Raw genomic sequence first — 23,882 nt, 5'->3', positions numbered from 1 at the left:
ACAGCTACTACCTTTCTCAAGGCAGCCCAGAATCCCTTTTGGATAGTTCTAATTGATTCAGTCTAATGCTTCAGCGATAGTCTTTTTGAAGTACTTGAATGTAAATATAATGCCCTAACTGTTCCTATCCTCTCATCTGTGGGCTAAACATCCTGTTTCTTCAGTGATAGTTATATCACACAGTCTCAAAGGCCTTCCTAAAGTTAGCATGCCCATAACTGTTGTTTGACTGCTTAAGATTCTGTTCTCTAAAAGGAATTTAGCACTTAAGCTCTCTTCCCCAAAGTTCAGTCAAAATCTTTTAAAATCAACACAGGAGGCTATTTTGGAAACATCTCAAATAATCAGTGGTACAGGACAAACTAGTAAACACTTATTAAGCATCTACTACAAATACAAAATCTAGAGCTTTCATTCTGTAGGGATAGGAGTAGCGGGGAGTAGCGGGGGTGGGGTGGGGATTATATGGCACATACACAAATAAGCATAATATAAGGTAGCAAAAGAGATCCAAATTGTTGCAAAGATTTTGAGTAAGAACACAACCAGCTGTAGGGAATAGACTGATCTGGGACGGTGGGTTAAGACCAGGAAAATTTGAAAGGAAAGAGTTGAAGGAGTCCATTCCAGGTAAGGGGGCTAGCTTGAGAATGCATGAAAGTCATTTAAATAGAACATACATTGAATAATGTGAAATGAGGCTTGAAGTTAGGTTGCAGGTAGATCCTGGAGGACCTTAAAGAACAAGGTGCATGTGTTTTCTCTTACTAAGCCATGGAAAATTTTTTTTCCTTTGAGTCATGATGTAGCTGGAAGATTTTGGCTGTTGTATTAAGATGGACTCATGAAGGGAAAGACAAAATAGAAAAGCTAGAATGAGGAAACAAAATCGAAATTATTATGATAGTCCAGATGAGTAGTGGCAGTATAAAAATGCAAGAGATGTGAAAGTTAAGGGGAATTAACAACTGTCTTCCTTTTCGCTCTCATCACATCCAATGATTATACCAAGGTTTTGCACTTGGGCAAGTCGAAGATGGTGGGTGGGTACCCTGATGAAAAATGGCAGTAATGTTGGAGGTGAGCGAAAGTGATGATATCTCTTTTGGAAATCCTAAGTTTGAGATGCCCATAGGACACTAAAGATTTCTCAATTCTCTTAACTATATCCCCACAGAAGAGAATTCGCTATTAGAATGTCAAACCACAACATAAGCACATACAGTAACTTTCCCTGGTTTTTCTATACAATTGCTATGAACTTCAGTTAACTTACTAATGCGGTGAAGGTGTTAATTCTACAAATCTGACATTTTCCATACTTATGATGGTTATAACCAGCAAGATTTCTATAGGACTCAATATTAGATGTACTATCATGATAAAATGTTCTAACTTTAATGTTGCATTGAAGACACTGCAGTATATCTAGCTTTTACATAGCAGAATTAAGATGTACAAATTATTTCTACAAGGTTCAAAAAAATTTCTCTACACTGTCCTTACATAGGATTAAAAATTTACAGATAACTGAGGAATCCAAAGTTATAAAACCACTATTTTAACATTTTAATGTGTATTTTAAAAGTATTTTAACAGTATACCATAAAATAGCTTAGACTCTTGCTTTTAAAATTTGTTTGCACAATTAAAGATAGTTGATTGTGCTTTAGTCACAATAACTAAGTTTTATCTGAGTCTAGATTTCATTAAGTACTGGATATAAAGAACTTAATAGCTACAGCACAGTGAACTTAAACATTTATTCATCAAAAGACTGAACAGGTAAAATTTTATTGTTCTTTGAAAAGTTACAAAAATTTAAGACCACCAAACTATCAAACTATCATTAAATAAAAATCTAGTATCCAAATTCCTTCTGAGTGACTTTTTTTTTCAAGAAAAAGCAAGTTAATGTATGTTTTCCCCTCCCTCCAAGGGCGGAAAAACAGCCTGCAAAATTTTAATACAGATCTAGAATGCAGTTTTTTAAAATTGTAGTTGTGGTGGTAAAATTCTTAAGTCACTGAGTATTTTACTAAAAATAGCTTAAATGTGTGACACCAATATAGGAAATGGTCAAATTACTGCAAACAGAGTAAAACAGACTTTCTCCAGAGAAACCTACATGGTTAAAGCACTTGCCAGTGGTTTCATGAAAACAAAAGAAAATACAAGTACCCCACACAATTTTTGTTCATAGAAAATTCAGCAAAATAAAACTTAAAGGAAACACAAATAATGGGCTAAAATATTTTGTGGTTCTGTAAAAGTCTTGACACGAACATATAGATTTACACCAAGGACCACATCTGAACCCAGGTACTTCACCAAAATATAGCCAATTCAAAAACTGGAACACTCATATTAGTACTGTAGAGCTCAAACTTGGTAAGGTACATCTTTGCTTTGTTAGTTAAAAGAGCACCAGCAGCAAGTGCAACAAAATGATTATACTAGGAGTCTTAACTACTTGCTGAAACCTTTTAATTATTTATAACCTAATACTAAAATTCTGAGTTGTGGCCATTTGGAACACCTCAAGTAAACGCACATTTGGAATTCTGTAGTATGAGGTGCATGTCATAAGAATAAAGTCTGGATAATTATGCGTCTATCAACAAATGGCAACAAATCAAAAGTCAGGAAAATTTACCTAAGCAAAAGCGACAACAATGAAGTCCAAATAATCCCACCATTTTGCCAGAGGAATAAAGCTACTTCAGCCCTTAACAAATTCTCAAGTTCTTGCATAATTTTTAAGCACCTTGTGACAAAAAACTGCTCTACTGCTGGATTCTTTGGTAACACACTTGGAATTTCAGAAATGACAAAGTTGTTTGCATTCTAATTTGTAGAGCTAGTGAAGAAATTATTATTAGGTTTATTATTAAAAATTCTTAATTGGTCCTTTTTTGTGCCTAAGTGATATTAAAAATGAGCTCAACAATACACTTTTTCAATATGAAAAAGGGTGGCATTGCAATGATCCCAAAGCTCCAATCACTTGGCTTGATTTATCAGGGAAGACACTTGGCAAAATATGGTCCCAACATTATTTCACCAAGGAAACAATTTAACTGGAAAGATACCCTAAGATTATCACATAAATACATCCACACAGAAAATTAAGGTGGATTTAGACAATGAGAAGATTGTGGGGGACCTACTCACAAGAAATTAATAAACTGAAGTGATAATTAAAGGGTAAAAACTAGGTTCAAAAGAGCTCATCTGAACTTTCTGAAAAAAAAAATAATCAAGCCTTAGAACAAATACAGCAGATCTACTCAAACAAAGCAGAATCAGAACTGTTGAGGAAAGTATATTTGAGATCATGCAGATCAGGGTCTGGAAAGTGAGATTTTAAATGATAAAGATGTGCAAGTACCAGGGATTTCAGGAAAATCTGGGGACGTTATTCATAAAAACGCATCTTTTCTTTGTGCCCACTGGAAAGTCTATGTCTATGCTACTGGCATGGTTTTGAGCACAGGCAATGTGTATTCAAAGTCTCTCCTATGTTGGATTTTCTCAGCAAACAATTTGAAGCAATCACTCTATGTTTGACAAAGCATGAAGTGATGGTTGAATTGAGTCTGTCTGTGTATGGAGTACTGTAAGATCACTTAATGTGGTAGCTATGAGGGCTTCCTGGGGGACTACAGGATCATCTGATTTACAGTCTAGATCTGCAGGACTGTTTTCATGTAAAGCAGTCAGAGCTCCTTGGACCGCAGTCAAGTTTTGAAAGTGGCCATTTTCTGCAAATGAAAGCAGCTTTTCTGATATTTTGGGTGATGGATAGTCCTCATCCATTTGTTCAGTTTTATGGCTGTCTTCATTCTTGGGTGAACCTTCTACAATAACAAGGAAAGATTTCCACGGTGTATTCTTATCATGTATCTGCAAAGAAAACAAACATCATCATTAATTCAAAGAATAATACAAATAAAATCTTTTGAATTTGATATTTCTTTCTTTATGGGTCTATTCTTTCAAACTAGTAGTGTATCTTCTGCTGAAACTGGGGTTCTGTGCACTTTAGTTTTTATCTCTACAAAACTGGACCTAGTATATTAATATAACTGGTAAATGCTCAAGAATCCTTAAAAGAAAATAGTTAACTTGTTTGGGCAAATCTAAACTACTTCCAGGCCACAGAGGAACTGAGATGTAACCAATTATCCAAACTCATCTGTCCTAAGAAAAAGGAGGGTAGAGGTTAGGATAGATAAATGAAATTACCCTAAAAATACAAGCCAAGAACCACAAGTATAAATTTAAGATTTATATCAACCTATTATCATCTTTATTAAAAAGCTGTCAAGTGGGCCAACAATGAAGAATGTTACCAACCTTCTGACAGAGAGGTAAGAGACTAAAGGTTCAGAATGATACGTACTTTTTGGACCTGGCCAATGTGGGAATTTGTTTTGTTTGAGGTTTTGTTTTCTTTTTTTTTGCCTAGTAGGGATGTAAGAGGGAAAGAAAAAAAAATGCTCATTTGAAAAAAAGTAAAATTTAATTAAAAAAAAAACTTTTAAGTGACTAGTCACATATTATGTTTTGCTTAATACTGTATAAGGAAAACTACTCTATTGGTCCAAATATAGGTAATACTCCCTCCCTTGCCCCAGCCCTGCAAATCTAGCTGATAAAAAATCTTGAGTAAAGCTTGTAATAAAGCTGTTAATGTCAGAGATGCAACTTAAGCTTTATTCTTTTCCTCACAATCTTGAGCATACACTAGAGGAACTTTATTCTGTTGCTTCTGAGGCAAAATAGAGAAGGCAGTCAACTCCTGCTTGCATGCACCCAGTGATAAACTACATCTCAGACCCAAGCCCCTAATTAATAGGGATCTCATTGCAAGGACCACAAAATCTCTTTCCCTTATGTTCTTCAAATTAGAAGAAAAAAATTGGGGATGGATGATGGGAGGAGACATCTGGAATACTCCTAGCCAAATAAACTGTAGTTCCTTTTCCACTTATAGATGGTCTTGAAGCCGCTGCCAGAAGCTGTATAGGTAGGGAAATGAAATTCAATGTCACAGAGCACACAAAGAGGTGACAGAGACAGGCAGAGGTGATAGGAGAGACAAAGAGCAAGTGAGAATGACCTATTTATGTTGGCCTCCTCAAAAGTTCTGGTGTCCAAGTAACCTTGGTCAGAAAGTTGTTAGTTCAGGCTAGACTTCAGAAAGCCTGCATTCCAGTCCAATGTTGGGGAGAGGAGAGAAAGGGGAAGTTTGCATTAATTCCTAGAACGGAAGTATCTTCTAATAGCCAATACATGGTGAAAATAGATGAACAGAATGAAAGAATGGTATGGGATTGCAGAAAGGATTTGGAGGGGAAAGAGAGGGGAAAGCAGGAGAGAGCACCATGTGTTTACTTCATTGCTTTCACATGCGGGGGCCATCAGTGAGGGAGAAAAACTGGCAAGATATTTCTTTCCAAAAGCTCTTGACACTAGCATCCCCTGGCTTGATGAGAAATAACTTGCATTTAATCTGAACAGAATGTTCCTGAGGTATAACTTTAATCAAAATAGGGTAGAAGGTGACAGAATTTAGAAAACCTCAAAATGCCATTTTTTTGCTAGTTGCTAAGGTTCTCATTTGAAATATAAATGGAAAATACAGAGGAATGCTCTTTATCCTTCGTTCTTGAAGAGGATCACGACATCAGGGAGGTAACGCCATGACACGCAGGTGAACTGGATTTAAATGAAGGAAGTTTGTATAAAGTCACTAGCCTCACTTTCATCTCCAGACTGGGTCCAGTGGCAAGATACAGACCAAGATGAGTAGAGGTGGCCCTAGATGAGGTAGGAGACCTTGGCCTGTTTAAGCTAAGGTCTTTAACAGGTCTCAGTTTGGCTGAGGCAACTCCCAATCAGTGATTAATGTTAGGTAAGAAATGAAGCAGGAAATGGCCTTTTTTTGCCTAGTCAAAAAAAAAAAATCAATCTGTGAGGGTGAAGACCCTCAGGGTTTGTGGCCAAAATAGAAACAACTGCTATTTACATTTACTCTGAACCAATCAGGGCCAAACAATGACCAAGTGGAGATTGGCCTGGGACCTACTGTTGGTCAATCAATGAAAGCCAGAGTGATTTGGGTTTAAGGCACGGTCCTTAAGAAAGAAATCTAGTCTGTATACCCCAAGACACCTTGCAAGGTTTCTGTGATCAAAATTCACCTTACTTTGGGAAGAGTACTGTCAGGTAAGGGTGTGCTACCCTATGTTTACAGAAGAATCTGACGGTTGTTACACATCCCATGAAAGTGCATTACATATATTAGAGCAACTTAAAAATTCTTTAAGTTACTTTTATTTTAAATTCAGGATTTTAAGTATTTCATTCAATTTCTGATGTTTACTATTCTAGAGTTCCCCACATTTCAGTGCAATAGCTCATTTAGATGCTTTCAGAAAAACAAGAGCTCAAATAGGCCAATATTTTAACGTGCTTTTATGTAATTACATATGCCCCCTTACTGAAGTATGTCGCCGTAGAGTGGACTTGTCTGTGAATGTCCGTCCACATGCATTGCACATGAATGGCTTCTCTCCTGTGTGGATTCGATGATGACGCTGCAAGGCATTAAGCTGTGTGAACTGCTTACCACATTGATCACAACAATATGGACGTTCACCTGAAAAAAGAAGTACTATTTATTGTCGAGGTCTCTACTGTCAAATACAGACACAATTTACTAAGCACACTCTTAAAAGTCTATTTTCAAACTATGATGTTCTCTAGGACACTACTAGGAGAGAGAAAGGGCAAGTGGAAGCAACCTATTTGTGTTTGTCCCCTCAGTCACAAAAGTTCCAAGTTCGGGGGTTCAAGAAATCTTGGTCAGAAAGTTGTTAGTTCAGGCTAGACCTCAGAAAGCCTGCATTCCAGTTCAATGTGGGGGAGAAAGGAGGAATTTACATTTAATTTCCAGATTGGAAGTATCTTTTAAACCTACAGCAAACACAAAATGGTAAAGGGAGATGAACAGAGTGAAAGGATACTATGAGATTGCAGAAGTGAATGAATAAAGACAGGATTTTCTTCAATCCAATTTAATTTCTAAATAAAATTATACCAAACATCTTGAATCAAAGCTACAAGTGCCAGAGGGGTGGCACAGCTGCAGGTAACATTAGCTCTATCAACCAAATTACTGTTAAAGTTTGCAGTAGAAGAACCTCTATTGTAGGGTCCAAGGCCAGCTCTCCACTAGACCATGGATGTTCATACCTGTAGCAAAAGAAACCCAATTATTTGATAGTTTTTTAATTTAATGTTTAAATTTAAGTCCCATCCCTCTCACCCATACTGGCTGTGTGACTCTGGGGATGTCACTAAACCTCTCAGAGCTCTAGGCAATACCCTAGGACTTTGTGCCAGCCTGCACTGGTAGAGGAAGTTACTCATCAGGGTGTTGCCTGATAAAATCACAGGTCCAAACCCTAGATAGACGGATGGATGGAAAGACAGGAAGACATGATAAATAGAAAAACGTATAACTTGAACACCAATCATAACTTAAACATTTTCCCGTCCATATGCCTATGGTTAGTCAAAAACTCCCATAGATTTTGATATTTGGTAAAAACTGAACACATAAGATTAAAAAGTCTCTCATCATGATGCCTAGAAAAAGAGAAGTCTAACTTCATTTCTCCAGATTGAATAAATTAATACTTTGATTGATTCTTCCATTTCCAGCCATACCAGAAGCCAGAAAATATTAAATGTAAAAACGACATTTATCCTTAGTGAATAGAGAGCCAGTTTTGGAGTTGGGAAGACATAGGTTAAAGCCCTATCCCTGAGACATACTAGCTGTGTGAGTCTGACCAGAACCACAATCTCTCAGTGTTCAAGTAACATTGGAAAACTTTCAGTTTCCAATGAGTTGCTGCTCTACAGTAGGTGGAGGGAGCTTTCACACTGGGAATTCTTTACATTGATGAAATCACTGGTCTACACGAAAACCACGATCAATATTCCCACTGAAACAGTACAGCTTTTCTTTTTTTTCCAGGTCACAAATTGGACAGCCCATTCCATTAGCTAAGGACTCACACAAACCTGATTTGTAAATATTCAGTATGACTGACAAGCATGGCTATGGCCATAGGAACCCTGCTCCTCCTTCCCTGTTTTTCTAGTGATGATAATGTTGTTTAGGATTTAGTCTCCCACCACCAACACCAGAAAATTCCACTCTTCATGTACAGTTACTTATTTTACAATAAACCAAACTGCTTTTGCAATTGTAAAGGATCAAAACCTTTGACAGGGCAGTAAAACCCAAGAGACATAATTTTCCAACTCTGCCTAGGTTAAACAAAAGCTTATCCCAGCTCTAGTGACAATGTCAAAAGAAACCAGTGCAAGAGGTGTAGCAGCAAGTGTAGCAAAAGGGAAAGGAGAATCTTTGAGGACTTACCATTCCCTGTCCTCCCACAATCTTTTTTTTTTCATGTCATTCATTCATTCATTCATTCATTCATTCATTTATTTATTTAACATATCTGGTTTTCAGCAATGATTTTCACAACAGTTTGAATTACAAATTTTCTCCCCATTTCTACCCTCCCCCCCACTCCAAGATGGCATATATTCTGGTTGCCCTGTTCCCCAGTCAGCCCTCCCCTCTATCACCCCCCTCCCCTCTCATCCCCTTTTCCCTTCCTTTCTTGTAGGGCAAGATAAATTTCTATGCCCCATTGCTTGTGTATCTTATTTTTTAGTTGCATGCAAAAACGTTTTTTTTGTTTTTGAACATCTGTTTTTAAAACTTTGAGTTCCAAATTCTCTCCCCTCTTCCCTTCCCACCCACCCTCCCTAAGAAGTTGAGCAATTCAACCTAGGCCACACATGTATCATTATGTATAACCCTTCCACAATACTCATGTTGTGGAAGGCTAACTACATTTTGCTCCTTCCCAACCCATCCCGCTTTATTGAATTTTCTCCCTTGACCCTGTCCCCTTTCCAAAGTGTTTGTTTTGATTACCTCCACCCCCATCTGCCCTCCCCTCCATCATCCCCCCCCCTTTTATTTTTTTTTATCTTCCTCCCTCTTCTTTCCTGTGGGGTAAGATACCCAACTGAGTATGTATGGTATTCCCTCCTCAGGCCGAATCTGATGAGAGCAAGGTTCACTCATTCCCCCCTCACCTGCCCTCTCCCCTCCTCCCACAGAACTGCTTCCTCTTGCCACCTTTATGCGAGATAATCCACCCCATTCTCTCTCTCCCTATCTCCCTCTCTCAGTATGTTGCTCTCTCATCCCTTAATTTCACCCTGTGTCTGCTCTCTCTCTTTTACACACACACACACATATATATATATACACATATAAACACACATCTATATATATATACACATACATACACATAGATATATACATCATACACATTCACTTGTATATATACATAAACATATACATACATATATATGCATATTCCCTTCAACTACCCTAATACTGAGGTCTCATGAATCATACACAACATCTTTCCATGTAGGAACGTAAACATAACAGTTCAACTTTAGTAAGTCCCTTGCAATTTCCGTTTCTTGATTACCTTTTCATGCTTCTCTTGATTCTTGTGTTTCAAAGTCAAATTTTCTATTCAGTTCTGGTCTTTTCATTAAGAAAGCTTGAAAGTCCTCTATTCTATTGAAAATCCATATTTTGCCTTGGAACATGATACTCAGTTTTGCTGGGTAGGTGATTCTAGGTTTTAATCCTAGCTCCATTGACCTCTGGAATATCGCATTCCAAGCCCTTCGATCTCTTAATGTAGAAGCTGCCAGATCTTGGGTTATTCTGATTGGATTTCCGCAATACTCAAATTGTTTCTTTCTGGCTGCTTGTAGTATTTTCTCCTTGATCTGGGAGCTATGGAATTTGGCGACAATATTTCTAGGAGTTTTCTTTTTGGGATCTATTTGAGGAGGCGATCGATGGATTCTTTCAATTTCTATTTTGCCCTGTGGCTCTAGAATATCAGGGCAGTTCTCCTTGATAATTTCTTGAAAGATGGTATCTAGGCTCTTTTTTTGATCATGGCTTTCTGGTAGTCCAATAATTTTTAAATTATCTCTCCTGGATCTATTTTCCAGGTCAGTGGTTTTTCCAAGGAGATATTTCACATTGTCTTCCATTTTTTCATTCCTTTGGTTCTGTTTTATAATATCCTGATTTCTCATCAAGTCACTAGCTTCCACTTGCTCCAATCTAATTTTTAAAGTAGTATTTTCTTCAGTGGTCTTTTGGACCTCCTTTTCCATTTGGCTAATTCTGCCTTTCAAGGCATTCTTCTCCTCATTGGCTTTTTGGAGCTCTTTTGCCATTTGAGTTAGTCTGTTTTTTAAGGTGTTGTTTTCTTCAGTGTATTTTTCAGTATTTTTTTGGGTCTCCTTTAGCAAGTCATTGACTTGTTTTTCATGGTTTTCTTGCATCCTTCTCATTTCTCTTCCCAATTTTTCCTCTACTTCTCTAACTTGCTTTTCCAACTCCTTTTTGAGCTCTTCCATGGCCTGGGACCAGTTCCTGTTTTTCTTGGAGGTTTCTGTTGTAGGCTCTTTGACTTTATGCAAAGTCTGAGACTGAATCTTGGTGCGTTTTCGCTGCCTGGCCATATTCCCAGCCAACTAACTTGACCCTTGAGTTTTTCAGTGGGGTACGACTGCTTGTAGATTACAGAGTTCTATGTTCCACGTTTGGGGGGGAGGTGCCAGCTCTGCCACACCAGCACTGCTCCTTCCCCAACCCCCAACCCGAACTGGGCTTAGATCTTCAGCAGGCTGTGCACCCCTGCTCTGATTCGCCACTTAATTCCTCCCACCAGGTGGGCCTGGAGCCGGAAGTAACAACAGCTGTAGCTGCCCCACCTCTGCTGCCCCCGGGGCTGGAAGCGGAACCGCGAACTCCTTCCACTCCCGCAGCTTTTCCCACTAACCTTCTCCACAGTCTTTGGTGTTTGTGGGTTGAGAAGTCTCGTAACTGCCGCAGCTCACTGAATCAGGGCGCTAGGGCCCCCTCCGCCCGGCTTCTGGTCTGGATGGTCCACGCCGCTCAGGCTGGGCTCTGCTCCACTCCGTTCCCAGCTCCAAGCTCTGTGTGGGATAGACCTCACCCAGAGACCATCCAGGCTGTCCTGGGCTGGAACCCTACTTCCCTCTGCTGTTTTGTGGGTTCAGCCATTCTATAATTGGTTCAGAGCCATTTTTTATAAGTTTTTGGAGGGTCTCCGTACGGAGCTCACATTATTCCCTGCTTACCAGCCGCCATCTTGGCTCCGCCCCTCCTCCCACAATCTTAGACTGAACCGTGGGCTGCTTCAAGAAGATAAGAAGGGCTAAAGCAAAGGGAATGTCTTCCCCTACTGAAGAGGAAAGGAAAGAAGCGTATTTGCAGCCCAGAGTTCTAAATGTATTTCTCCAGCCCCATATCCCAAAGTGATCACACATGGTGGTGTATTTATTTTAGTATAGTACTATGCTTCTGGTGCTTTACAAGTAGATTGGCAGCTGGACTGAGAACCACACCACAACAAAGAACATTGTTTTCTGTAGGGAAAAAATGTTCCAAGGTACAAGAAAAAGATTTACGCGCACATTTTGAGATATAATCTATATGAAAACTAAGGACACTTTTCTGGCAAAACCATTCCCTTCTCTACATAGTTCAGATCATACCTGTATGGACTTTAATATGCTGGTAAAGTGAATTCCTCTGTGCAAATGTCCTGAAGCAAACTTCACATTTAAAGGGTTTGGATCCCGTGTGAATCCGATTGTGATGTTTCAAATACTCCTTAGAAGCAAAACTTTTGCCACATGTTTCACACATAAAAGGTCTTTCCCCTAAATGAAATATGAAACAGATTTAAACAAAAACTTCTACTAACGTATATAAAGCAGAGATAGAAATAAACGGCCTCAATACCAACATGTATTTTGTAAGTCGTCATTGTTAATAACATATATCATTCAATACTAACAACTCTAAGTAACTGAGCTGATGCTTGGGAAGGCTAGAGTAGAAGAGTTACCCACACCTGATTCAAGATTCTACAGGCAGGGGCTCTTAACCTTTTGTGTGCCATGAACTCCTTTAACAGTTTGAAGACTTATGGGCTCCTTATCCAAATGTTTCAAAATGAATAAAATATATTAAATGACAAAGGAAACCAATTATACTGAAATTCAATTATCAAGTATTAGAGAAAAAAAGTTCGTAGACCTTGGGTTAAGAACTCCAGCACTAGAGGTAGAAGTACTGCCTAGATACTTTTAGTTTCTGCATTTTGTTTTAGGTATTCCTTCAAATAAAAGAATTATAAGAGAGGATTCTGGGAAGACGGCAGAATAAGGCAGGAAATTCCCCTACAAATAATTTAAAATAATTCCTCAAAGTGACCTTTAGAGCAGAGTAGCAGAAACAATCCAAAGTTAAGGTAGAACAACTGTCAAGTCTAAGACAACCTGGGAGGAATTTAGGAAAAACCTGACCTCCTGCAGTGGTGTTCTGGCCTCACTAAAGTGCAGATACCCCTAATCAACAAACAACAAGGAAGGGAAGGGGGTGCAGTTATGTGGGTGGCAGCTTCAGCAACTTTTGCCTCAGTGTGTGGGTCAGATGGTTGATAACGGGAAAAGAATGAGGGCCAGGAGTGACCTCAGGGTACAGCATGGTGATCAGACGTGGTTCCAGGCTGTGGCTGTGGGCAAGGAGAAGTACATGCTGTTGAGTGAGGCTGTAGAGGGGCGAGGGGTGAGCTGAAGCTTACAGTCCCTGGAGAGACCGTAAGAAGTAAAAGCATTTGCTGGGGGCCCTGGGGGTCACAGCTGAAGAGTACCACCTGAGGTCAGGCACCCAGACAGAGCTCAAAAAAAAAAAAAACAATGTGAGAAACCTGAAGCCTGAGATAACACCCTGAGACTAGAGCCTGATTCTAACATAAAGTTAAGGGCCAAGAAGTAAGCCACTAAAAAGAAAAGGGTAAGAAAAAGCAAGAGAAAGCCCAACCATAGATACCTACAATGGCAATAAAGATCAGGGTTCAAATGCAGAAAAAGAGAGTGAAGTCAAAACAGCTACTTCTAAAGCTACAAAGAAAAATGCAAAATGGTCACAAGCCCAAAATGTGTTCTTGGAAGAGCTTAAAAAGGATTTTTAAAATCGAGTAGGAAAGGTTGAGAAAAAATAGAAAAAAAGAAAGGGTAACACAAAAAAATCAAGAAAATAAAATCAACCAACTAGAAAAAGAGATCCAAAAACTTACCAAAGGAAGTAACTCCTTAAAACTTAGAATTGGGCAAGGCGAAGCTAATGACTTTCACAAGATACAAAGAAAAAATAAAACAAAATCAAAAGAATGAAAAAATAGAAAAGAATGTGAAATATCTCATTAGAAAAACAACTGACCTGGAAAACAGGTCAAGGAAAGACAATATAAGACTGCTGGCCTACTTGAAAGTTTTAATAAAAAAGAGTCTAAACACTACTTCAAGAAATTATTAAGGAAAGTTGCCCTGAAGTTGTAGAACTAGAAGGTAAAACAGAAATTGAAGAAAATCCACTTAGCACCACCTGAAAGAGAAAAAATGGAAACTCACAGGAACATTACAGCTATATTTCAAAGCTCCCAGGTCAAGAAGAAAATACTACAAGCAATTAGAAAGAAACAATTTAAATACTAGAGTCCGTCTAACACAAGCTTTAGCAGCTTCTACATTGAAAGACTTAAGGCCATGGAACATGATATTCCGAAGAAAATAATTGGTGATGTATTATTAATTGCTGTTGGATTGGCCATAACAATATAATAGAAATGAAAAACCTGCCAAAATTACTCATTTTGCTATGTCAATCAAACCACCAGAGGATTACCAGACTTAGGGAAAATCACAAAATTCATCTGAAGAAACAAAAAGTCAAACACCTTAAGAGAAATAATAATTTTTAAAAAGTAGGAAGGAAGAGAGCCTAGCAGTACCAAATCTCAAGTGGATATATAAAAAGGTCCTAACATCAACAAATTAGAGGAGCAAGGAAGAAATTGCCTTTCAGATCTATGGATAAGGGGAGAGTTCATGACTAACCAAGCAAAAGGATCAAAAAAGTTGGCCAATTTTGATTATAACAAATGTTTTTTGCACAAATAAAACCAAAGAAGGCAAACAGGTAACCAGGAAAAATTACTTGAAGTAAATTTTTTAAAATAAAATTTGATAAAATATTCAACATATACAAGGAACCAGTTATAGTTAAACAAGCAGTTTTCAAAGAAAGAAATACAAGCTATCAACAAAGTGCTCTAACTCACTATGATTACAGAAATCCAAATTAAAAGCAACTTTAAGGTTCCACCTTAAACCTAGTGGATTGGCAAAGATAACAAGACAAAATAGGAAAATGAAAAACATTGGAAGGGTGATGTTGGTGGAGCTATGAAATGGTATAATTGTTCTGGAAAGTAACTTGGAACTATGTCCATAACTCTACTATACTATGCATACCCCTTTGACTCAGAAATAGCATTACTATGCCTATACTTCAAAGAAATCAAAAAGGAAAAAAGACCTACACGTACAAAAATATTTAAAGAAGCTTTCTGGCAGCCCAAAACTGGAAGCTAAGGTAGTGTCCTATTTAGGAATGGCTAAAATTATCTGTAATGTATGAATAAAATAAAATATGACTGTGTAAAAAGAAATGATGAAATGTACAGTTCAAGAGGAAACTACAAATATTTCTATGTACTGATATAGAGTAAAGTAAGCAGAACTAGGAAAACAATCTATACAAAACATTATACAATAAAACAAGTATATTAGACTTTTTTTTAGAACCCTGATTAGCACAATGATAAACCATAAGTCCAAAAGAATGAAGAAACACAGCACCATTCTTTTGCTAGAAAGATTCTGAACTTAAAATGCAAAAAGAAGCATACATTTTCAGACATGGAAAATGTGGAGACTTGTTTTGCAAGTATCTATTGAGGGTTCCCCACCTTTCTCAATTGTAGGGGCACATGAAGAAAAAACGTGGTTCTAAAAGAACTGTAAGTAGCAGTGTCAAAGACACCATATTTTAAGAAACCTTCAAAATTAACAACAACAAAAGGCCCAACCAACACATTATCATGAGGGAGCTAGCTGGTACAATGGATAGACATGGAGTCAGAAAGACCTGAGTTCAAATTCTCTTTCAGAAACTTGCTGTTGGTGTGACTGACCAAGCCACTTAAGTTGTTTCCTCTTCTGAAAAGAGGAGGACCTAATGGCACTTATCTCAGAGGGTTACTGTGACGATCAAATGACATAATAATCGTAAAGCACTTTGCAAACCTCAATGCACTATACAAATGCTAGCTGTTATTATATTTATTGCTATATAATTATGTATGTTAGTTATTTTTGTTTAAGATATTTATATTGGTTTTTATGTTAACAACAGTGTAATAAATTTTAAAAGACAAGAAAGGAGGAAGGAAGGAAGGAAAAAGTGGAGATGGGGAGGAAGGAAGAAAGAAGGAATTTTTCTTTTATTCCTCAATTTGGGGGATAGGGATGGGACAAGAGGGAGTGAAGAGCTAAAGATAGGACTGCCTCCACATATTCCTCAAAAAAAAAAAAAAAGAGGGACAGAAAACATAAGCATCTGCTTTTCTGTATATTACCAACAAAACCTAGCTGGAAAAGATAGAAAAATTTCATCACAAATAACTTCAGAATACCTAAAATATTTGGGAATTTATTGGGAACAGAAGAAGGCTAGAAGAAAGCATAAGCAAACATGCTGAATTTATTATATAATTCCATAGTAAAGTGAACTATACATTAAAAAAAATACTTAGAACAAGGAGTTTATCCTTCAACTAAAATTGTTTTTATAGTCAAGTAAAGGATGAGATATCATAAAGCAAATGAAATTCCAAAACAATACCAAATTAATGTCTATCAAAGCAGACCTGTTTTTTTAAAGTTATTATTGTCATTAAAATAGAAATTAAATCTGAACATGTACACTTGGCATTTAAGTCTCTCTGACAAAACAATGCTATCCACCTACCTTTTCTTCATGCCCTGAATCCCTACCTCTAAGCTGTGTCTAACTGAACTTTTGACACTTTAGGGAACCTTGCTGTGAAATTACCATATAGAAAAATCAAGTTACTTTGTTTTTACAAATTTTGAATATTATGTCAATAGACATCTCAGCTATCTTTCTTCTAATTTCATTTTTACTTGGATTTATATAAGACTATAATTATAGAGATAATTTTACAAGCAAAGAAATGAACAATTTCACAGACCATCACTGGGGTAATTTTTTTAGTTTCTTAAATTCTCTATTTTGTATACTTCAAATTGCCTGGAAAAGGTTCTGAATTACTTGGAACTATAGTGTTAAATCAGCAAGATGTAAACTCCTAAATAAGTGGGGGCAGCTGTTAGTATAACAGAAAGAATACTTGAAATCAGAAGACCTGGGTTTGAATCTTGGTTCTAATCTTTATAATTTTAGGCAATTCATTTAATTCTTTTGACCCTGTTTGGCTATCTGTAAACCTAAGGGATGTGCTACACATTTCTAAATTCCTTTTCAGTCCTAGCATTCAGTGATTCTGTGACTTTTTCTCTTAACACATATGACAACAGCACAAACACTTACCTGTATGACACCTCTTATGATATATCAGCATGTGGTTTTGAGTGAATCTTGCACCACATTCATCACAGACAAAAGGTTTTTCACCAGTATGAATTCTGAAATTACAATATTCCAGTACAGTTCAGAATGCTTTTTACTTCAAAGTTCATGCCTCTCTCCAGCTAAAGCGCCACCCATTCTAATCTCCTTAAAATAAATTAATCTTGATTAAAGCCATCTTTAGCGGACTAAAGAAAGGTTCAATTAATGGAGCTATCATCTTCACAAAACAAAATCTCATACTACAATGATTATCTGATAATTTTATGATTATGAATTTTCATTTGTATCTGTTGACTTATCTTAAAAGACATCTGTAAAGAGACCACATCTTCACATATTTTCTAGTTAAGCAAAGTTCTAATAGACTTTCATAAACTGGAAAACAATCACCACTATCTCAAGTTACTCCTTAAAAATCCCCATGTAGTATAATCAACCATAAATTCATAAGGAACCATTTTTTAATCACCACAAGATTTCTAATTCTCAAAAAAAAAATCAGGATAGCATTCATTTTCTAAGGAACCATTTTTGGATAAACTGTCACATATTTTCCACCATTTAAGAAATTTATGATAGTAGCTCGTTTTTGTGGGTTATAGCACCAAACAAAAATGGGAAAATTACCTTAAAAGGATATATATACATCTAATATTAGAAAGCAAATATGTATGCATTACAAAATTCTGACTACCAAACTTCTCCCTCCTGCCCACCCTCCCCACCTCAAAAGGCTAAGATGATAGTATTTCCCATCCTAGGGACTTTAAAAGTCAATTCTTTCTGCCTCAGAGGTAGATTCATGGATACAGGGTAATTACAAGGGTTTTGTTTGTCACTGACTTACCTTTGGATATGAGGAATTAGAAAAAAATCCAGATCATTTTAAAAAAAATGCTTAAAGAGGCTATTATGGAAATTTATTAAAATCCTTTAAGCCAAGGTCAACTAGATGATAACAAAAAAATAAAAATCTATCCCATTCTCCCTCCCAGTTCTAGAGATTGCATAATTAAGCAAGCAACAAGTCTTTATTAATTGCTTTCTAAGTGCCAGGCACTTTGAACTAAAATTCAAAGGTATACTCACATTTTCAGGGACCCTGACTGGGGCCTCCTAGTGGCTGAGGAGCCCTAATGCAGTCTCTAACACTTGATTCCAGAATAATTATTAGAACAAGAATAAACTCCAACCCCACCTTAGAACACGTATCAGGAGAACGGCCATTTAAGACACTATGGATCTTCTAGTTATGCAGTGTAGGGTTACGTTCAAGTGCTCTGAGAACTATACATGCCCTCTCCTATATCCTGTAGTCTCTCTCTCTCTCTCAACACCGTTAAGTTTTCCAGGTCAGATGGGAGAAGATAGTATACATTTAACCAGTTATATCAGGAGTTCTTAACCTTATTTGTGTCATGAACCATTTTGGCAGTTTGGTTAACTCAATGGATCCCTTTCTCAGAATATTTTTTAATGCATAAGATAAAATGTACAAGATTACTAAGGAAACCAATTATATTGAAAGTTTTATCAAAATATTAAAAAATTCATGGATCCTAGATTAAGAAATTCTGCTTTACATTAAGCTTGTGGAAATGACGCTACTTCCTGCAGTTCCTAGGCAAAGAAAAGGCAAACCTCCCATAGATTCTCAAATCCAAAAAACAGAAATTAACCATTCTTTCAGCCTTTAAAGGACTTTAATTCAAATAGGCAAAAAAAAAAAAATCTGGCCTAAGTCATAGTTCAGTCTTGCTTTCTTCAAGCATAAAAACACTGTCTGGAAATAAAAAATACTGCACTTTATAAGGATGCTTCCTTCTGATGTCACAAATGTCTGAGTCCGCCCCTCCCCCAACATTTTCCAGAAATACAGTGAAGACTATTCATACCTCATGTGTGTTTTCAGTGCAGAAGGCTGAGAAAACTTAGCTTCACACTCTGTGCACCCATATGGTTTGTCCCCTGTATGAGTTCGTTCATGAAGCCTCAGAGCTGTTTTGGAGCTCAACCCTTTGCCACACTGCTGGCACTGATGGCGCTCTCCACCACCTTCGTGAACCTGAAGAATATGTCTTTTAACATCTTTCTTCCTTTTGAATTTTTTTCCGCAGAGTTCACAGGGGAAATGGCGCTCACTGCTATGAACGTGGCGCTGATGGCTCTTCAAATTACATCGGTTTGCAAATGTTTGGCTGCAGGTATCACAGCGATAAATTATTTCAGCAGCAATGCCATGATTATGTTTGATATGTTTCAGGAAACTCTTCTCATAGAGAAACTCTTTTTCACAGGTGGTGCACTTAAAGTTGCTCTTTTTCTTGTCATCTTCCTCCTCAGCTTTTTTCAAAGCTTCCTCTAACTCAAAGCTGGCATCACATTCCTCATTCTTTGGCTCCACATTTTTTGTCACTGGCTCTGTCACCATCTCCAAATCAAGTATGCTTTGGTCTTCTGGAGATTTGTTCTCCCCAATATCATTTGCAGCATGCTTTTGCTGTTCTCTGAGTCTCCTTGTGTACTTTTTCTTAGGGATTTCAACAAATACCTTCCTACCAGCCAACCTTCCACTAGCTCTTCTAATTTTAGGATAGGGAGGTTTCATAACTTCTTTTTTCTTATCTACTTTGTCCTTTGACTTTCTTAGTGGTGTCTGCGGTATTAAACCATTGCTATTTCTTTCTCCAGGGTAATCTGAAGAATCTGAAAGGCTATCAGCATTAGGGACTTCTACCATGATACTTGACTTAGAATCAAGTAGAACATCATTTGTCTGAGAGTTATTATTCTCTCCTGGCTCCTGAGACTCTGAAAAGTTCTGAAGCTCTAAAAGTACTGATTCTAACATCTGTTTCTTTAACTGAAAACAAGTTTCAGATAAGTCTAAACACTTCAGTTTTTCAGCCATTTCCAACATTCTCTGCACACGGTCTTCTTCCACCTGGACTTTTGCAGTATAGACAAACTCAAGAAAAGAAGCAAAATCAACAACCTGTACTTCATTTAAATATACATTTGTCCTAGTTCCATCCATAGTTGTCTCATTAAGGAACATCTCCTTAAAAAACTTGCTTGTGGCTGCCAGTACAGCTTTATGAGCCACAAATTCTTCTCGTACACCTTGATATTCCACACTCACAGTCACATCACACAAGTGACCAAGAAGACGTAACTGATGCATTTCATTCAAAAGATTAATTGGTGATGATTTGGACTGTAGCAGAACTGCACCACTTTCCATCTTTCTTTCTGAAAACAGCTTTGAAAAGAAAAAATTAAAATACAGATCAATCATTGACATTAAAATATTAAAAACATTTTAATTTTATAGAGGATATACAAGGTTCAAGGGTCCTTCCTCCCCCAGCACCCTTAAGTGTAGGCATAACTCAAAGCCTAATCACTAGTCCCCTTTACTTCTATTCTCTCTGAAAGTTCATCTTAAGGATTTCAATTATCAACTAAGTGTGGATGACTCCTATGGGCTTCAATCCCAGTGAAAACTTCATCCCCACCCCTAGAACTATGCTGGGCTCTGAGAGGTGGGCTTCTGCTTCATCTTGATACAGGTCTTCACTCCCCTGGCCATCTCTGGAGCATGCCATAACTCCTGCATCTGTCCCTCTGCTTTCTATCATTTGTTTATGTGTTGTCTTTCCCTATTATAAGGCGAACTTCTAGAAGGATCGGAACCCCCTACTTGATAATAAATGTTTTAGCTACATCTCTACCACTGATACCAAACCTGAATTCCAGTTATGTATTTCTGTCTGCTTGCTAAGCATTTTTACTCAAATGCCATGAAGAAAATAATATTCCATCTCCCCAAACTAATCTCTACCTTCAGGTTATTAAAAAAAAATCATTTTCCTAGTTACCTACAACTTTATTCCATGCCCTCATCCTTGACCCTGGACTACTGCAACAGTCTCCCAAATCTTTTTTCAAACAATGTTGGATTAACCTTCCTAAAACAACTTTCACAGGTTTCCTAACACTAGTGAATAAAATTAAAATCCTTAACCTGGCATTCATGGTCATCCATAATTCAGTAATTCACAAATAGGATGTCAACATTTACCTTCTTCATCTTCTATTACTTCCCTAATAGAAACTCTGCTCCACCCAAGGCGGCCTATTTCCCCTAACAGGCTACAATATTCCTCTCTGCTCTTTCTTAGAATGCTCCCCTAATTCCTTCCCAGTTCTCTGTTAACTATTATTTCAACTCCAGTTCAAATCTCACACCTTCAAGGATGTATCCCCAGATTGCTCCTTAGGGAATATTCCCTCACTCCAGTCACTTAGCTTAAGATACTTTATTGTTATGTATATTTATATCCATACACACATGTATTTACGTGTTCTATCTCCCCAATAGGACTGTAAGCTCCTTGAGGGCAGGGACCTCATCTTACCCGTCTTCATATCATTTTGCACATAGTAGGTACTCAAATAAATGTTATTTGTTGATGTTAAATACGAAAACCTGGTGGACCTAAGAGAAACGCAACAAATGGCATGGAATTCTCATAGTTGGCTTGGCTGGGCCATCTGACTTCAGGGTTTTTCACAGGGTCATTAGAAGAACTTCGAAAAGAATACTAAATCCATCCCATATGTACCTTGCCTCCTGGCTTCGAGATCTGCCCTGTCACCTTGGCTTAGGGGCCCAGGGGAAAAGGGCCCCTGCTTTCATAAAGTTGCAAGAGTGCAGATGGCCTGGTTCCGCTCCCTTACCTAGAGACAGGTTTGCACCTGCACTACAGAAGAGGGCCGGGCGTCGGACTCAGATCCCGGACCGCATGAAGCCCGAGGATGGGTCCCAGGGGCTGCCCAGCCCAGACCGGCCGGGAGCGGGGTAGCCGCGGAGCAGGGCGAAGGGAGGGCACTGCCCCAACCCCGGGAATTTCTCCACACTGCGGGCCACGCGTCCTTACCAGGGCCCCTCCCGCCCCCGCCCGGCGGCGTCCCTCGTCGGCTCCCCCGAGCCCTGTGCCCCTTCACCTAGGCCCGCGGGGGCGCCCCCACGACACAGTAGGGCCAAGGAGGACCAGTGGGCAGCCGCAGCTGCGGGGACCGAGGGGCTCGGAACCGGCCGGGACACCACTCGAAGGTCCGGGACACTCACCCGGCGCCGAACATCCGCCTGGACGAGGTCCGGGGAGGAGGGATATGGGGAGAAGGCAAAGGGGAAGGAGGAGGCGGCCGCCGGGGCAGCTCGGCTCTCTTCTGCTCGCAGCTCATTGGCTGCAGGGGCGCTCCCTCCCCCCGCTCCACAGCACGCGCCTCTCCCTCACCGGCCGTTGCCCCTGCCTCTCCCCGCTCCCCTTTGGGAGGAGGGGGTTGGGGGGCGCGCTTTTACAGTTCCTTTCCTACGGCACCCGCCCACAGCAACTACCAGAGAGACTTCGGGAACGCCATCTTGGGTCATATGGCACAACTACGCTGAGGTCACGTGGCGGACGTGCGCTTCATGATTACGTCATGGGTGCCTTTCAGAGCCGATAGCTTCCGATCTCTTGCTGCCTCGGGTGGCTCCTGGGGTGAAGTGCAAGCAGCTGCTGCTCCGCAGTGGGCCCTCCCCATTACCGCTTCCCTCCCGCCAGCCCCGGAGGCAGGTGCAGGGCGCCTTTAACTGATGAGGTACAAGGGGCTTCCCTTCCCACACAGCTCCCATCAGCCGGGACCGAAACCTCGATCCTGGGGCGGGCGCAGCACCGCGTCTCAGCTGCGGGCAGCTCTCCCGAGCGCAAACCCAGGGTCTTACTAAGTGTCACTACTTTAAGCCTCATTCCTGCAACGCCCGGCAGGGCCGCCAGTCACAGAGTGACAACCTAGGCCTAAACTGAAGTCTGGGCTTTCAAGATAATGTCAGCTCCGCTCACTGCACCCAGAATCTCCAAGCCACCAAATCCTGCCCCTGCCGAGACGCAAAACACGCAAACGGGTGCTCAGTCTCCAGAGTAGATTACAGACTAAATTGAAAACCTTCCTGAATGTCCTACAACTAATACCTGTCCTAATGCAACATTTAGTCAGCACCCACACAGTGTAAGTGTGGGGCATCTTGGAAAGTGGAGAGAGCGCTGGCTGGCTTGGAAGACCTACGTTCAAATCTAGCCTTAGACATTTAAAGGTTCCTCTCCGCATGTGAAGACTGTTCGCTAATCGGAGGGAATCTTAGATTCATTCATTCAAAGGCAACCCAAAATCCTTAAAGATAAGTCAAAATTACGGACAGCTCGAGTGTAAATAGAAAATGCTAAAAGGCTTAAGGGGCCTTTTAAAAAGGTCTCTTTAAAACGCCTCTAGGACCATGAGAGTAGAACCCAAGAGTGAAGTAAGGAGAGAACACTGACAATTCATCAAGTGCGTGTGCAAGGCACTGTGCTAGATTCTTGGGACACAAAAGAAAAAATGACACAGTGCCCTGACCTCTAGCAATGAATTGAGATCATGGATCCATCCAAGTTTGAGATAGGCACCATAATCCATACTGCTTCCATTTAATCACATGCCTTGTTATTTCAGTGCCAATAAGATGTGCATTTAAAGTGGTGATGATTCAGGTATTTTTTTAAATCTAAAAAATTGTATAAATTAGCCCTATGTCTTTGTCAATAGGAGCAGCTCAGTGGCACAGTAGATAGAGAAACAGGCATAGAGTCAGGAAGACTCATCTTCCTGAATTCAAACCTGGCCTCAGACACTTAATAGCTGTGTGACCCTGGGCAAATCATTTAACCCTGTATGCCTCAGTTTCCTCATCTGTAAAATGAGCTGGAGAAGGAAATGGCAAACCACTCCAGTGTCTTTGCCAAGAAAACCCCAAATGGGGTCATGAAGAGTCCACAGGACTGAAATGACTCAACAACAAACTTTGTCAATGGCTTTGCATCTTACCTAGATGTTTTATTTGTTTTAAACACTGGTTCCCATAGCTAACTCTGTTCACAGCTTGGAAAAGTTATTGTTTAAAGTTAAGCAGTGAATTAGTCTTACCTGTATAAAAGGATGAAACTCATTTTGCTTAAAGTCTTTGCTCTGGACACAAGCAGTAACTGTCATTTGTCTGATCCTTTGGCTCTAGTGGTAGTGCAGTTAGCAGTAAATCTTCAAGAAATGT

The 23,882-nt window shown here is 39.2% G+C and overlaps 1 protein-coding gene across 3 annotated transcripts; it reads right to left on the bottom strand.

Moving 5' to 3' along the window:
- Nucleotides 1–1,749: 1,749 nt before the first annotated feature.
- GZF1 (GDNF inducible zinc finger protein 1) lies at nucleotides 1,750–22,194 on the bottom strand. 3 transcript variants are annotated; one of them, XM_036750907.1, is made up of 6 exons: nucleotides 21,885–22,194; nucleotides 18,646–20,012; nucleotides 16,709–16,803; nucleotides 11,722–11,889; nucleotides 6,510–6,667; nucleotides 1,750–3,906 (listed from the first exon to the last, which is right to left on the bottom strand). In XM_036750907.1, the coding sequence occupies exons 2-6, from the start codon at nucleotides 19,992–19,994 to the stop codon at nucleotides 3,556–3,558; spliced, it is 2,121 nt and encodes a 706-aa protein (XP_036606802.1). In that variant the 5' UTR covers nucleotides 19,995–20,012; nucleotides 21,885–22,194; the 3' UTR covers nucleotides 1,750–3,555. The 3 variants fall into 3 exon arrangements, with proteins under 3 accessions (XP_036606802.1, XP_036606804.1, XP_036606803.1); XM_036750909.1 differs by having other exon boundaries at nucleotides 22,054–22,166; XM_036750908.1 differs by lacking the exon at nucleotides 21,885–22,194 and adding an exon at nucleotides 21,494–21,544.
- Nucleotides 22,195–23,882: the final 1,688 nt, after the last annotated feature.

Source organism: Trichosurus vulpecula, chromosome 3, assembly GCF_011100635.1.
Source record: "Trichosurus vulpecula isolate mTriVul1 chromosome 3, mTriVul1.pri, whole genome shotgun sequence".
Lineage (NCBI taxonomy): Eukaryota > Metazoa > Chordata > Mammalia > Diprotodontia > Phalangeridae > Trichosurus > Trichosurus vulpecula.
The sequence above is the reverse complement of the archived record's forward strand: the minus strand, read 5'-3'. Positions and strand labels throughout refer to the sequence as shown.